This window comes from Neophocaena asiaeorientalis, unplaced genomic scaffold (genome assembly GCF_003031525.2).
Source record: "Neophocaena asiaeorientalis asiaeorientalis breed wild unplaced genomic scaffold, Neophocaena_asiaeorientalis_V1.1 scaffold142, whole genome shotgun sequence".
Classification (NCBI taxonomy): Eukaryota; Metazoa; Chordata; class Mammalia; order Artiodactyla; family Phocoenidae; genus Neophocaena; species Neophocaena asiaeorientalis.
In genome coordinates this window covers 1,539,495-1,554,131 of record NW_020174563.1, presented here as the reverse complement: position 1 = coordinate 1,554,131, position 14,637 = coordinate 1,539,495, and the positions used below count along the sequence as shown (strand labels likewise).

The window sequence follows — 14,637 nt, the reverse complement described above, 5'->3', positions numbered from 1 at the left end:
GAGCACTCCCAGAACCTGATCATCTTTTTCACCATGCTCGGGTGGTGGGCCTTGTTTCTTTCTGACATGATCAGGAATCTGGTGATCCTGAAAGATCTGCCTGGCATCTGAGGATGCTCTCTTATCTTCCACCCTGTACTTCCAAGGCCAGTTCTTTCTCCTGTTCCTTATCTTTTTTTGGTGGGGGAGGCAGGTAACTGGTCTGTGTTGTCCCATGTTTGGATGTAATTGATAATGTGAAGCTGCTTCCCTAATTGGAAGCTTTGGCTACCAGTTTTACCCTATCTTGTCATTAAGGCCTCAGCCTCTTTCTTCTTGGTGACTGGAAGGATGGTGTGTGTGCAGTTTTCTTAATAAGAGATAGAGGTAACTCTGTAACATTGTCAGCAAGCTACCAGATTGTAAGCATTTTGGATAGGAATGATGGTTTGGCCATCGTTTTATCCTTAGAGCCAATGATGAAGAAGGTATGGGATAGATATTTGCTAAATGAATGTGGGGAAATGCAGATACATTAGTCTCTTATTTGATGTTGTACTCGTTTGGGATGTTGAATGTTCTTTGGGGGAGGCATGGAGTAGGTAGGGTGTATGAGAGGGATGGCAGGAGGGAGGTATATAAGTCAGAACACTAAGGCCCATGTGCTATTTAAGGCAGGTAAAATCTATATGACAGATAATGGGAAGCCACTACAGAGATTTTAGCTGAGGAATGATATCTAGTTATTAAAATGTATCGATAATGCCTAATTGTTGCCTTGAAATCCTTAAAAACATTCAGAGAAAATTATTTTGAATTGACGTTCAGTTAAAATAGTTATATTTCTGTGTAGTGCTTTTACAAGTTATGAAATGAATGAAATGAAATCAAATGACAGAAACTGTGGCCGGCATGCAGAGCTATGGATGCAGAAGCCCCTTTCTTTGGTCTCAGATTGTACCTTTCTCTTTTTTCTGATACCTGAGCTTTTGGACCTTTGAAAGGAATTTACTTGTGGAAACTGAGGGCTGAATTGGTTCTAGGATGCCGAATTTGCTCATGGGGAGCTGTGGGGATTATGCATTACATTAGAGTGCAAATGACGCTTTGCTAACAGGAGAACCCATATGCAGGAAGATTGTGTTGTACTCCTAATCATTCACTTCAGCGATTCTTGAACTCACAAATCTTTGTTTTAATCTAGACTGCAGCCCATCTGCACAGAAGAGGTAGTAAAATCGTTAAATGAATTCATATGCACACTCTTTAATTTATTATTGGTTGTAATGTTGACATTATCGTATTTCATGTAGGGAGAAGAGTATAATAATTGCACTAACAATTTATATACGTGTGCCTTTTCAAGAATTAGCAATTTTCTAGTAATGGCCAAGAATTATTTTCTTAAAACAAACGTGTTACTGCTATTACAAGACTTTATGCCCTTTGTACTAATTACAGTTTTAGTAAGAAATTGATTTGGAGTTCCCTGTATTTTCTTAGAATCTCAAACGTATTAGTTTTACCAAGAATCTCATGTTTTACTACATTTTTTTGCAAGATTATAGGATGATGAATTTTTATATGAATTGGAAATAATCGTTTTTGGTCATTTTTTTACAAGCTATGCAAAAATGCCGTTTGATATGTTTTCAAGACTCTTTTAACCGCCCCCCCCCCAGGCGGATCCAGAGAATACAGTGATTATCTGGACTATATCTTTAAATATTTTGCTTTGTTTGCAAGCATATTTACTAGTAAAAACTTCTAAACAATGAAGACATTTCCCCATGTAACTGGCTCCTAAAATGTTACTAAAGAAAATTATTTATATTGAATACAATTTTCTTATTACAAATATTTTATTTAAAATGAGATAATCTAAGCTACAGTTTATGCAAAACCACTTAGAGCCCTTTAGATTGACCTCTGATCAGTCTGGCTGTCATGACCCCAGGGAACAAGAGCAGGCTCTAACCCGTGTGCCCTGGGGGCTGTGCTTGTCACAGGCTCCTGTCCCATCCTTTGGGGCCACTGCCTAGTAGTGCATGAGCCACTGAACGCCTGACGTGAACCCAGCAAATGAGGCAGCTAAACATGGAGATTTTCAATGTAAACTACACAGAGAGGGAATTTATGTTGATTTAGGCTTTAAAACTGCTTACTATTCTAGCCTGTTTTAGTCTCAGACCAGTAAGATCATTCTGGGTCTTTATTCTTACTGCTGGTCTTCAGATGCCATCTGAGGGGCAACCTCTGGATACAAGCTGGGCTGAACAGACCCACCTAATCTTAACTGGCAGATCCTTTGGGATAGAATGACTAGAAAATCCTCCATTCATTCATTCATTTATTCACAGAGTAAAAAAGTATCTGAGTACTTGCTATATGATGGATATATCGTGCTGGGGATACAACAGCGAATCAGCCACAGCTCTTACCCTCAATACGGCTCACTGCCTGAGAGCATTAATCTGGCCTCATTCTTTCAGCTTTCCTTTCTTTGTTCTATGTTTGACGTACGGAATACCTTCTCTCAGTTTTTCCTCCGGTGCACGTTTATGGCTGTCCTTGTACGCTGTGCTTCCCGTGGCAACTCATTGCTGGCTCCAATTTGGCAGGTAGTTTATTACCTGCTCCATTTTATAGATGAGGCAGTAGAGAGCTCTTTTTTTCTACATTAGAGCGAAGACTATCTGCAGACGTTAAAGCTACAAGCTGGGAGACAGAGGAAAGTGTTTTCCTGCATTTGAGGACACAAAATTCAGGCCTTCCTTGAAATTCAGAAGAGCCCAAAATTGAGTTGCTCAAAAAAATATTTTTCTGGTTATAATTAGTACTAGGTTGAGGGAAAATTACAAACCTCATCTGGGAATAACTTAATTGACCAGTGGATGTCACTGTTGCTCCATATAAGTACTATGGACACAGCTACTTGGCTTGAGGACTGGGGAGGTTTTGTAAGTCTGTCTCTGTATTTTTAACACTTTTGCTTTGTCCAATTTGCATTATAGTCATTCCAGATTTTCTTTGAAACAAGGTTGTATTACAAATGAGCAACTTAACAAAGAAATAAAATTTCATCTTACCAAGGAGTAACCGTGGTTGATGATCTGATTTAGGGGATGAAGAAATGCTTGGTCGCTTGCAAATTGTCCACAGAATAACCTGATGGAAAGCCATTGTTTCTCCTTTGTCTGAACACCTGGATTGTTGAGATTCTGTGCCACACAGGGACTGAGGACAGTACTCATGAAACTGAAGAGTCACCTTTTAGAGGTCACCTCTTCCAACATTCTGCCTAATGCAGGAATCCCTTTTAGGACCTAAATGAGTGACCACTTGCCTCTGTTTGAACCTCACCCCCAGAAACCATGCTCACAGATTCCCCAGGCACCCCGTGCTGGAGTGCTGGAATTGAGGGGGAAGGATAGAAGGGTCTTTCTTCAGCTCACCTTTTTGTGTTCTCTCATGAATCCTATGTGATGTTAGATGCTTGTTTCTGAAAGATGCTGTGTGAGTTTAGAGGAAGGGGCTTGGCCCAGGCTAGGGGCTGCGAGAAGGATCAACTGTGGGAGGGTTAGTTCCTGGAGCAGGCTCAGTGGGGCCAGGGAGGGAGGCTGTGGGCCTTCTGGCCTCCCTCGGATCACATAATGTAGTAGACGCTCCTCTGGCTGCTCTCAGACACTGCTTTTTATGAAGATACTCCTGGTAAGCATAGGAGGAGTTTGACAAATTCAACAGTGATTACATTTAATTAATATAGTTCTCTCTCCCTAGAGCTTTGTAGAGGTGAAATCTCATAATTGAATCCTGGTTTTGCACTGGCTTCTGGTATAGAACTGCAGGACCACTGCTATGGAAAAGCTTTGCATTTTAAAGCTGGGAGAAAGCATTCACTGTTTTTACTCCCTCACCCACAGCCATTCTTTCAATGGAGACTGCTGTTTACCTACTGGTGGGAGCATCTTTCTGACACTCCTTCCCGTTCCCTCATTTAGAAACCCAGGCTCAGGGCCGCCATCTAGAGACACGAATGATGGACAAGATGAAGAACTTCCTGAATTTTTACAAGCCCCAGGGCCCTTAGAGACAATATACTTTTATCCATTACTAATGGGCACTTGGCTTTTTTTTTTTCCTGTGGCTAATTTCCAGTTCAGAATTTTAGTGAGATGCCTAAAATCACATGTAAGCTCTGGAATCCAACAGATACAGACTTAACTCTTGTCTGGGCCCCTTTCTAGCTGTGTAACCTCAGGCAAATTACTTATCTTCTTTAATCTTCAGTTATCCCTTTTGAGAATGAAGGCAATGATAATCATAATATCAACCCTCCAGGGCTGTGCTAAGGATTAAATGCAAAGGATTTAGGGGTGTGTAGCACAGTGCCTGCATATGACACATGCTCCAAAAGTGCTATCTGCTAGTACTGAGTTGGATAAGATGACTCAAGAAAGGACAGAAGGAATTTGAGGTTAACGTTGTAACTATAAACTTCAGAGAGGCCCCAAAGAGCAAATGATTGGATCACAGCATTCACTCATGTAATAAGCATTTTTGAGAGCCTTTTATTTGTTAGGCATGATACATAGAGGAGGATCAGGCTCTGTTCAGAGAGTTGACAGTGGAGTGGCTGAGACATAACAACAGATAATTATAATACATCTGGTGGATGCAACAGCAGAAAATGGCCAGGAGTTAGATAGTACCAAGTCTAGAGACTCCAAATTCCATGGATACAAATTTAATGTATTAAATGTATCTCATTGATTAAAAACTTTTTTTTCTGGATTCTGTTATTGCATAATCCAGGCATTTGGACTGTTAGTAAAGAGGTGGTTATATAAACCTGGCATCATCTGAAGCCTACCGTGCCATTCCAGGATATGGAGTTATTGTATAAACAATACACGTGAAAAGTGCTGTGAAAAAGTGAGATTTTATGTTCCTTTGCCATATAAATGTTTATGTTCCGAGCAAAAAAATTAAGACTGCCAAAAAGATAATACAAGTGCATTTATATTTCCAGTTGGCAGTACCTTTCCCATCTGAATATACTGCCTGTCATACTCGCTGGGCTTTTACATAAATCACCTCAATGTTTAAACCAGTTTAAGCTTTATATGAGTACATACTGCATAGATTAAAAAAATATGCAGAATCAATTTCCTTTCACTCAACTAATTTTTTTATGTTGCTGGTAATGAAAATTTTTTAAAAATTTTATTGGCGTATAGTTGATTTACAATGTTGTGTTAGTTTCAGGTATACAGCAGAATGAATCTGTTATACATGTATCCATTCTTTTTTTTTTTTCTTTTTAGATTCTTTTCCCATATAGGCCACTACAGAGTATTGAGTAGTGTTCCCTGTGCTGTACAGTAGGCCCTTATTAGTTATCTATTTTATATATAGTAGTGTGTATATGTCAATCCCCAAACCCCAATTTACGCCCCCCATCCCCAGGTAACCATAAGTTTGTTTTCTACATCTGTGACTCTAGTTCTATTTTGTAAATAAGTTCATTTGTACCCCTTTAGATTCCACATATAAGCGATATCATATATTTGTCTTTCTGTGTCTGACTTACTTCACTTAGTATGACAATCTCTAGGTCCATCCATGTTGCTGCAAATGGCATTATTTTGTTCTTTTTTATGGCTGAGTAATATTCCATTGTATGTATGTACCACATCTTCTTTATCCATTCCTCTGCTGATGAACATTTAGGTTGCTTCCATGTCCTGGCTATTGTAAATAGTGCTGCAGTGAACATTGGGGTGCATTTATATTTTTAAATTAATGTTTTTCTCTGGGTATATGCCCAGGAGTGGGATTGCTCGGTCATATGGTAGTTCTGTTTTTAGTTTTTTAAGGAACCTCCATACCATTCTCCATAGTGGCTGTACCAATTTACATTCCCACCAACAATGTAAGAGCATTCCCTTTTCTCCACACCCTCTCCAGCATTTACTGTTTGTAGATTTTTTGATGATGGCCTCACTCAACTAATTACTATAGTGGTGCTATATATAGTGTACTGGTAACATTGCCCCTCAGGCTACATCCTTCTTGACAAGTGTTGAATATTGAGCTATCATTTTTATCTTCCCCATTTATTTTGTTTTTGGCTGCTCCATGCAGCTTGCAGGATCTTAGTTCCCCGACCCAGAATTGAACCCAGGACCTCCAATGAAATCATGGAGTCCTAACCACTGGACTGCCAGGGAATTCTTGATCTTTCCCGTCTAAAACGTTAATTGCATCCAAGACTTCAGAAGTTATTTACCAACAACATTTTTTTTACAACTGTTCATTTAACCCCCATTGTTGAGTACCTACAATGTACAAAGTACATTAAACATGAAATTGCAAACAGCGTCCCTTTTTTCACTTAGCAAAGGTCAACATCGAATTGTTTCAGTCAACCTGTCTGCTTAACATGATGTAGGCACCATCTGCACTGGCAAGAACCTAAAGTGTGTGTTTCTTAGAACAATTGTGGAAGCTTATACTCATTGGCAGCAAAAAACCATTGAAGTAATCCAGGTTCTAATTATATGTATCAGGGGATCTCATAAAAAAAATAATAGCGGGAAAAAAAATGTTAGAACTTCCAACAAGTATATGCAATGAAGAAGAAATATTGTAAGGTATAGCCCACAGGACTTTTATTTTTATGTATTTATTTTTGACAAACAAAAATTGTTTATATTTAAGGTATATTTGTCTCTCTGTGTCTGGCTTATTTCACTTAGCATAATGTTCTTCAGATTTATCCATGTTGTTGCAAATGGCAGGATTTACTTCTTTTTAAAGGCTGAGTAACATTTGATTTTACATATATACAATATTTTCTTCATTCATCTGTTGACAGATGAATTTGGATTGTTTCCATATTTTGGCTACTGTGATTAATGCTTCAGTGAACATGGGAGTGCAGACATTCCTTCAAGATAATAATTTTATTTCTTTTGGATGTATACCCAGAAATGGGATTGCTATTTCATATGTTTGTGATATTTTTAATTTTTTGAGGAACCTCTATATGATCTACCCTGAAGAATATTCCATGTGCACTTGAGAAGAGTGTCTCTTCTGCTGCTGTTGAATGGAATGTTCTTAATATGTGTGTTAGGACTATTTGATCTAAAGTGTTGTTCAGGTCCATTGTTTCCTTACTGATTTTCTGTCTGGATGAGAAGTTCCCTACTTCAGAGCTGTTAATATTTGCTTTATATATTTGGGTGCTCTGATGTTGGGTGCATATGTATTTACTATTGTTATTTCCTCTTAATGAATCAACTCTTTTATCATTATATAATAATATTTTTGTCTCTTATTACAGTTTTTGACTTAAAGTCTATTTTGTCTGATATAAGTGTAGCTACTCCCACTCTCTTTTGGTTTCTGTTTGCATGGAATATATTTTTCTATCCCTTTACTTTCAGCCTGTGTGTTTCCTTAAAGCTAAATTGATTCTCTTTTAGGCAGCATATAGCGGGGTCTTTTTTTTTCCTTATCCATCCATCCACTCTAAGTCTTCTGGTTGGAGAATTTAGTCCATTTACATTTAATGTAAGTATTGATCAGCTCACAGGGAGATGGCACTGTGGCTTGTAATCTTGTGCCCTGAAAGGATAAGAGGAAATCCCTCATGGTGGGAGGTCAAAGACTAAAGAAAACAAGCATGTCCAAGGCTTGATATTGTGTAAAGACTTCTCCCTTCAGTTCTCAACCTTAATACCAATGTCTTGTGTAGGTAGATTTTTTTTTTTAAATGAAGGCAGTGTTTTATCACTAGAACAGCATTACCACAAGACCAGGGTGACATAAGCAAGACCTGGGGGAGAACCATAAACTCAGCTATTTAAGGAGAAGCTCTGGATAACATATAAATAGGTTTATTAGTTTTACTAAACACTTGAGTTTGGCTTTGGACTTTTGTAATCCATAGAATGTAGGTTTGAATCACTGTAACCTAGAGCTTATGGGCAATATAGACTTACCCTCCTAATATTTGGAGCACACAAAAATGACAGAGTTACTCTTCCATGATGGCTGACCCATTTAGACACACTGGATGATAACAAATATTTATCACAACAGTGCAGAGAAATCACATGTTGGTGCAGGAATTGACTGATAAAAACACTTCTGTTTACTAATTAACAGTGCCTGTGGCTTCTACTTCCATGGCAGCTTGGAAATATAGAAGTCATTAAGTAAAATTTCACAAAATGGGAGAGAATCAATTTTATGCTGAATTATCCATTATAAAATATTTCTTCAAATCTCTCTCTTCATTGTGAATCTTATAAAAGTCAAAACTTTAAACTACTTATATGATTATAATTATTTTAAAATTCTTATTAAATTTTCATCTATAAAATATCTCATTAACTGCCACACTTACATCAAGGTTAAAGGTGGGAAATGAAGCAAGGTATTATTACTGAAAAACAGTCGAAGCACCTAAATTGTTTTTCTTAATTGAAATTGGTGTATGGTATGGTTCGACAACACAGACAACCAATGAGGCTGACCTGATATTCTACAAGTATTAGCTAAGATCCCCACGCTGGGAATTTTAAAATTTATTTTTGAATGGATAGGGAATTTAAAATAGAAAAAAAGTTACTTCAACATTAGTCATAATATCTAATAAGTGAAGGGCAGCAGAATATGCCATCTCAAAATATGCTATTTTATTTTATTATTTATTTATTTATTCTTTTGGCCACGCCATGTGGCATGTGGGGGTCTTAGTTCCCTGATCAGCGATCAAACCCGTGCCCCCTGCAATGGAAGCACAGAGTCTTAACTACTGGACTGCCAGGGAAGTCCCAAAATACGGTATTTTAAAACAAGGGTTGTTTTGAGCTGAAGGCAATTAAGAAGAGGCAGATACAAGAAAAGTTCTCTGCAGTCCCCCTATTTGCCTAAAAGCAGAACATAAATGTGTAAAAGTGTCCCCCCTCCCCTCTTTACCAGGAAAGACAGAAGTTAATCACTGGAGACTACTCTAGATCTTTATCAGCTAAGAGATAGCACCAGAGGAATCTTTATAACAAACTTTACTAACTGGCCCTTATCTACTATTAATTTCCTTATATTTACCTTCCCATAATTTGTCCTTCCAAGAAGCTCAAAGACCTTTTCCTTTGTTTTGTTACTTCTCTACAAAATTATTATTCTTTGCTAAGATTCCACATAAGTTCAAGTTCTAATCACCTCTTTGAGTTATTCATCTCTGAGTACTCCTGTGTGTATGTGTGATGCGCATGCTAATAAATTTGTTTCTTGCTTTTCTCTTATTACTCTGTCTTTTCTCAGCCTAATTTGCAGAGTCCCAGCTAATGAACTTAAGATGGGTAGAGAAAAAGTAATTTTTTTCCCTCCCTTACACAAGCAAGTTGTTTAGGTTCTGCATTATATAAAAGGAAGTTCATGTGATAAAAGTAACACATTTATCTGGAAAAGTCTTGAAAAAGAAGGTAAAATATCCAAGTAATATATCTTTAAGAAATCTACATCCAGCAGTTCTTATTTCCCAAGAGGAGAAATGTTTTCTAGTTTGACTTATATTGTTTAGATTGTTGTTTCATTTTCTTATAAAATTAGTAAGACGCATACATTAAAATCAAAACATCTGGAACGACTAATTTTTGAAAGCACCCATGCTTATTTTCCCACCTCTGATAACAAATAGAAGGCAGGTATCAGTCTTATGGAAATAGTTGGCCTATGCAGTCAACCATGGCAGACAGGAGGTGGTGGACCAGGGCGCAGAGTGGGAATGCCATCTTCCCAGTGCTTTTCCTTTGAGGGCTACAAACTGTCCTCCCAACTGTTAGAGGCCCCAAATCTTGGGAAGATTGTACTTTGGACCCTCTTCCTTTTCTCTTTCTCTCTCTGTATTTGGGAAAGGGGTTGCAGAGGAAAAAAAATGATAGAGTTTTAAGAATAGGTGGAATTTTTGTTCAGTTATTCATTGTTTTTTTTCTTTCTTTTTTCAGTTTTAGTATTTTTTAAAATTGAGTATAGTTGATTTACAATGTTGTGTTAATTTCTGCTGTACAGCAAAGTCAGTTATATATACATTCCTTTTTTAAAAAAATATTTATTTATTTATTGTTTATTTTTGGCTGCACGGGGTCTTAGTTGCAGGATCTTCATTGCAGCATGTGGGATCTTTAGTTGCGGCATGTGGACTCTTAGTTGTAGCATGCGTGCAGGATCTAGTTCCCCGACCAGGGATCGAACCCGGGCCTCCTGCATTGGGAGCACAGGATCTGATCCACTGAACCACCAGGGAAGTCCCTCATACATTCTTTTTAAAAATATTCTTTTCCATTATGGTTTATCATAGGATACTGAATATAGTTCTCTGTGCTATACAGTAGGACCTTGTTGTTTATCCATCCTATATATAAAAGCTTACATCTACTAACCCCAACCTCCCAATCCATCCTAACCCCAAGCCACTCCCCCTTGGCAACCACCAGTCTGTTCTCTATGTCAGTGATTCTGTTTCTGTTTTATAGATAGGTTCATTTGTGTCATATTTTATTTTATTTTTTATAGTGAAAACTGTCTTTATTTTCATTGCCTTTTATTTTCAACAATGATTACTTGAACTTAAAAAAAAGTCCTTTAATAACTAATGGTTATTGAAAAGCCAAACCTTTCCAGCCCACTTCATATTCTCTTTCAACCATTTCAGGGCAGAACAATGTTCCATACTATAAACCTGTTCCTTATTAACATTGGTGGTCATGTGCTTAATGAAAAGCTTTGGATCTGATATACGAGCAGCCATAATTAATCTTTCTACTGCAATTTGATAGTCATCCTTGCTCTGAGATTTGTTTTCTTCACATCTTTTTAAAACTATCTGCAGCATCTGTGTAGAAGTTCCAGGACTCTGAATACTATTAACATTAGATACCAGGAAGATTTCAATAGCTAAAAGCATTTCAATCTCAGACAAATAGGAAGGAATCAGTAGAAGTTTTTGGTATAAATTTCCCTCCAATGGTGGGTAGCAACCCAATGAAAGAGCACTTTTGTGTGGGCTCTGGCTTTGAGCCGTAAACAACTTCTTCCTAAAGAAGTAATTAATCTTCTAAGAAAGGAAAAATCAATAGGGTTGCTCTTTGAAATCGTGAATTCTGCTCCGGAGGATGACATACAAAGACTGTTGGTTTCTACACAGGCATCTTGAGAATTTTGAAAACCTGGTAGATTTTGCAAAACTTCAAATGTCTGTCTGTAAAGACTGTTCGCTAAGATTTTACGTGCAGTTGTACAGAGCAGATTATGCCGATTGAGCACATCCAGTCTATCACAAGTCCACAGTGGTGTATTGGTGACTCCCTCTGACTCCCTTAATACCCAAATGGCACCATCTAGGCTTCCGCTTTTTAGAAAAATTTCTGCTGCAATATTCACAACTTGACATCTCGGTGCTAACTTCTCAGGCCCTATAAGTCCTTTTTAAACTTGTAAAATGTATTTTTAATTCATATAGTTTATCTAAGACCTTCCTTCCCTTGGACCACTGCAACAGCTTGTGGTAGAAGTACATAGCACTGATTCCGATTCTTCCCAGCAAAGTTTTATCTACTTCACTATTTTGTGGATCTTTGCTAACTGTTTCAGCGAATTCACGAAATGGAACACCTGGTCTCTCTTCTTTACAGTCTTTTGTTAGTGTTTCAGCAATACAAGCACAAAATCTCTGGGAAATCTGCAAATTTTTCACAGCCCAGTTTTATGTTAATGTGTAAATTTCCCAATTTGGTCCAGTCATCTTTTTCTTTACAATGTTCTATTTCATTCAAGGCTGACTCTAAATCACACTTCCAGTTCTTTTCAAACTGCCTTGTCCATAACCTGGATTTCATTCCCAGAACTGCAGTTATTTCTTGCTTGGAAGCCTGTACTTTGTATAAAAGCTTAATAATATAGCTAAAGTGTTCTGGGTCAAGTACCATCCCAGCTTCAACAAGCTCGCGAAAGATATCAAAGCAGGTACAGCATTCCTTAATTTCATAGTTGCCACATACTCAAATATTTTTAGTAATATTTTCAGAGCAGGCAGCATTTTAACCATTATGCTGAGGTTCATGACCTGAAATACTTCTTTCAATAAACAATGTTTGAGTAAAGAATTTAGAAGGTCATTTAACACTTGTAAATCAAAGTGTATACCCGGCGGAAACTTTCTGTAGTACTCCATAAATGTGTTTACAGGTCAGTCCCTGGCTGTGGATCATCACTTGAGGCTTCAGTAACTTTTCTTTTTTCCTTGGTGTGTCTTCCTGACTGTAAGTGTAGCTCTGCTTCCTTCGCTGCTTCTAAGCCAGGCCGGTCTGATGGGTCTGAAGAGCCCACCTGGCTCCCGGGCCCCTCCACTAGCTGCCTTGCTGAGGCCTTCCTAGGCCCGGACGTCTCACCCGACTTGTCACTTTCCACCTCTTCTCTCCCAGATGGTCCGGGCCACCATCCTCCTCTCTTGCCTGCTCTCCTCGCGCCCCTGCCCCCACCTCAGGGCTGCAGCCTCCCGCCTCACCTGGTCCTGCGCTGGCCTTGCTGTCACCTTCACGCCCTGGGGCCATTGTGGGGCCTGAGGGTGGTGGCCTCAGCATCCGCCCCTGGGCCGCCTGTCTTCCCACCTAGGCCCTCTGCGCCCGCTCACAGGAGCCCACCGGCAACATGAAAGCTGCTCCTGCTACCAGGCACCCGCCCTGTGTCATATTTTAGATTACACATATACGTGATATCATGTGGTATTTGTCTTTCTCTTTCTGACTTGCTTCACTGAGTATAATAATCTCTAGTTGTATTCATGTTGCTGAAAATGGCATTATTTCATTCTTTTTTATGGCTGAGTAGTATTCCATTGTATATATGTACCACATCTTCTTTATCCATTCATCTGTCATGGACATTTATGTTGTTTCCATGTCTTGGCTATTGAGAATAGTGCTGCTATGAACACAGAGGTGATGTATCTTTTTGAATTACAGATTTGTCTGGATAGATGCCCAGGAGTGGGATTGCTGGATCATTCTTTTTCTTTCTTCTTTTAAAAAAAAATTCCTTGGGGCTTCCTTGGTGGCGCAGTGGTTGAGAGTCCGCCTGCCAATTGCAGGGGACACGGGTCCGTGCCCCGGTCTGGGAAGATTACCACAAAAAAAAAAAAAAAAAGTCTTCAATAGGGGGTCGTATTATTTTTCATTAGCTAAGAATAAAGTGATTTGGGCTACAGTAATTGAGGCCACAATTTTAATTAGCCATGCCATTAGTTTATATTTTCTTTTGAGAACTTAATAACTAATGGTGCAACTGAATCTCTCAAAAATTTCATCAGCAGAATATTTTCGTATTCTGCTATAAATTAAGCTGTATGGAGGGGCACATTTATTTTTTTTCATTTCCTTCTTAACACAAGCAGTGGTGAGATGTTAGGATTTACATGACTCATTACCTCATTTCCTGCCTAGTCCTTTCCTGCCCATTTTCTTGTTCGCTTTTCATAACGATGCCTGGGAGCCACTGGATATTTTCAGGCTGCTTTTACCTCAGGATTTGAGTTGGTACCTCGAGTCCAATTGTTTTGGGTGTTGTTCTGATTAACACCTCCCTCTCAGGGCTTTTAATCCTGAAAAAGCTGTGGCAGTTTGGAAAATCAGGGTCCGATGTTAACTAGCCATAGGAGAGACAAGATGATGTTTCCAGGCAGCAGTATCTCTGGAAAATACCAAAGCTGCAAGAAACAGACATGTAAATTCAGTTGAAGGAGTTTAATGAGTTAATGAGGGGTTAAATGGACAAAGATTTAAACAGGAAAGGGGGAGGGGGTGACACCATTTTTCAGGTTGGCAATTGAGGAGTTAAGCTTTTAGGAGCACAAAGAACAACAGTTAAAACCATTGAAAGCCCCACTAGCAGTTCTGACCTTTATCTGCAGGGTCCAAATCCAGACAAGGGTCTTAATTAGCTCCAGAGAAATCTAGCGCTTTGGCAACATACCAACACACATTAAAAAAACCAAGAAAACCCCAAACCAACCCGTAAATAAAAGAGCCAGTAAAAAAAAAAAAAAAAGTTAAATAGGAGCAACATTTATATAACCTTTTGGTGTTTCTGTTTTCCAATTTCTCATTTTTTTTCTCCCTATACCATCTTACACTTGATTCTTTTCCATGACCTTCAGCTTATTCCCTCTTGTTTTTCTTATCTGTTTATTGTTCTTCTAGAATTTAGATGCACTTTAAAATTTTTTTCTATACTTTAATTTTTTAATTATAAAAGGAATGCATGCTTATTGTATAAATAATTTTCAACAATGCAGCATGCATAGTTATGAAGTCTCCCATGCGTCCAAGATTTTTTCTATGCATTTTACATAGATGTGTGTGTTTATGTGTGAGTCTAATCATATACATACACACTCAAAATTTTTTTTTAACAAAAAAAGCGTCGTATGTGCAATTCTGCAACTTGCCTTTTTTATTAACTCATATATCTCCAGTATATTTCTACACTGGATTGATATAGGTGGTGCGCCTTTTTATTTAAAAAATTCTAGCATATTTTTAAATCCCTGATCAAAATATTTTAAGCTGTGTCCAATCAATGCATGTA

The 14,637-nt window shown here is 38.3% G+C and overlaps 1 protein-coding gene across 1 annotated transcript; it reads right to left on the bottom strand.

Annotated features, from left to right (window-relative positions):
* Positions 1-10,645: 10,645 nt before the first annotated feature.
* On the bottom strand, positions 10,646-12,232 carry LOC112408287 (testis- and ovary-specific PAZ domain-containing protein 1-like; the record flags this gene model as incomplete). Its single annotated transcript, XM_024757863.1, is given in 5 exon segments — positions 10,646-11,055; positions 11,058-11,481; positions 11,483-11,728; positions 11,730-12,013; positions 12,016-12,232. Coding segments are annotated over 5 exon segments (1,581 nt in total), but the record flags the coding sequence as incomplete, so codon positions are not given.
* Between the last annotated feature and the right edge of the window lie 2,405 nt (positions 12,233-14,637).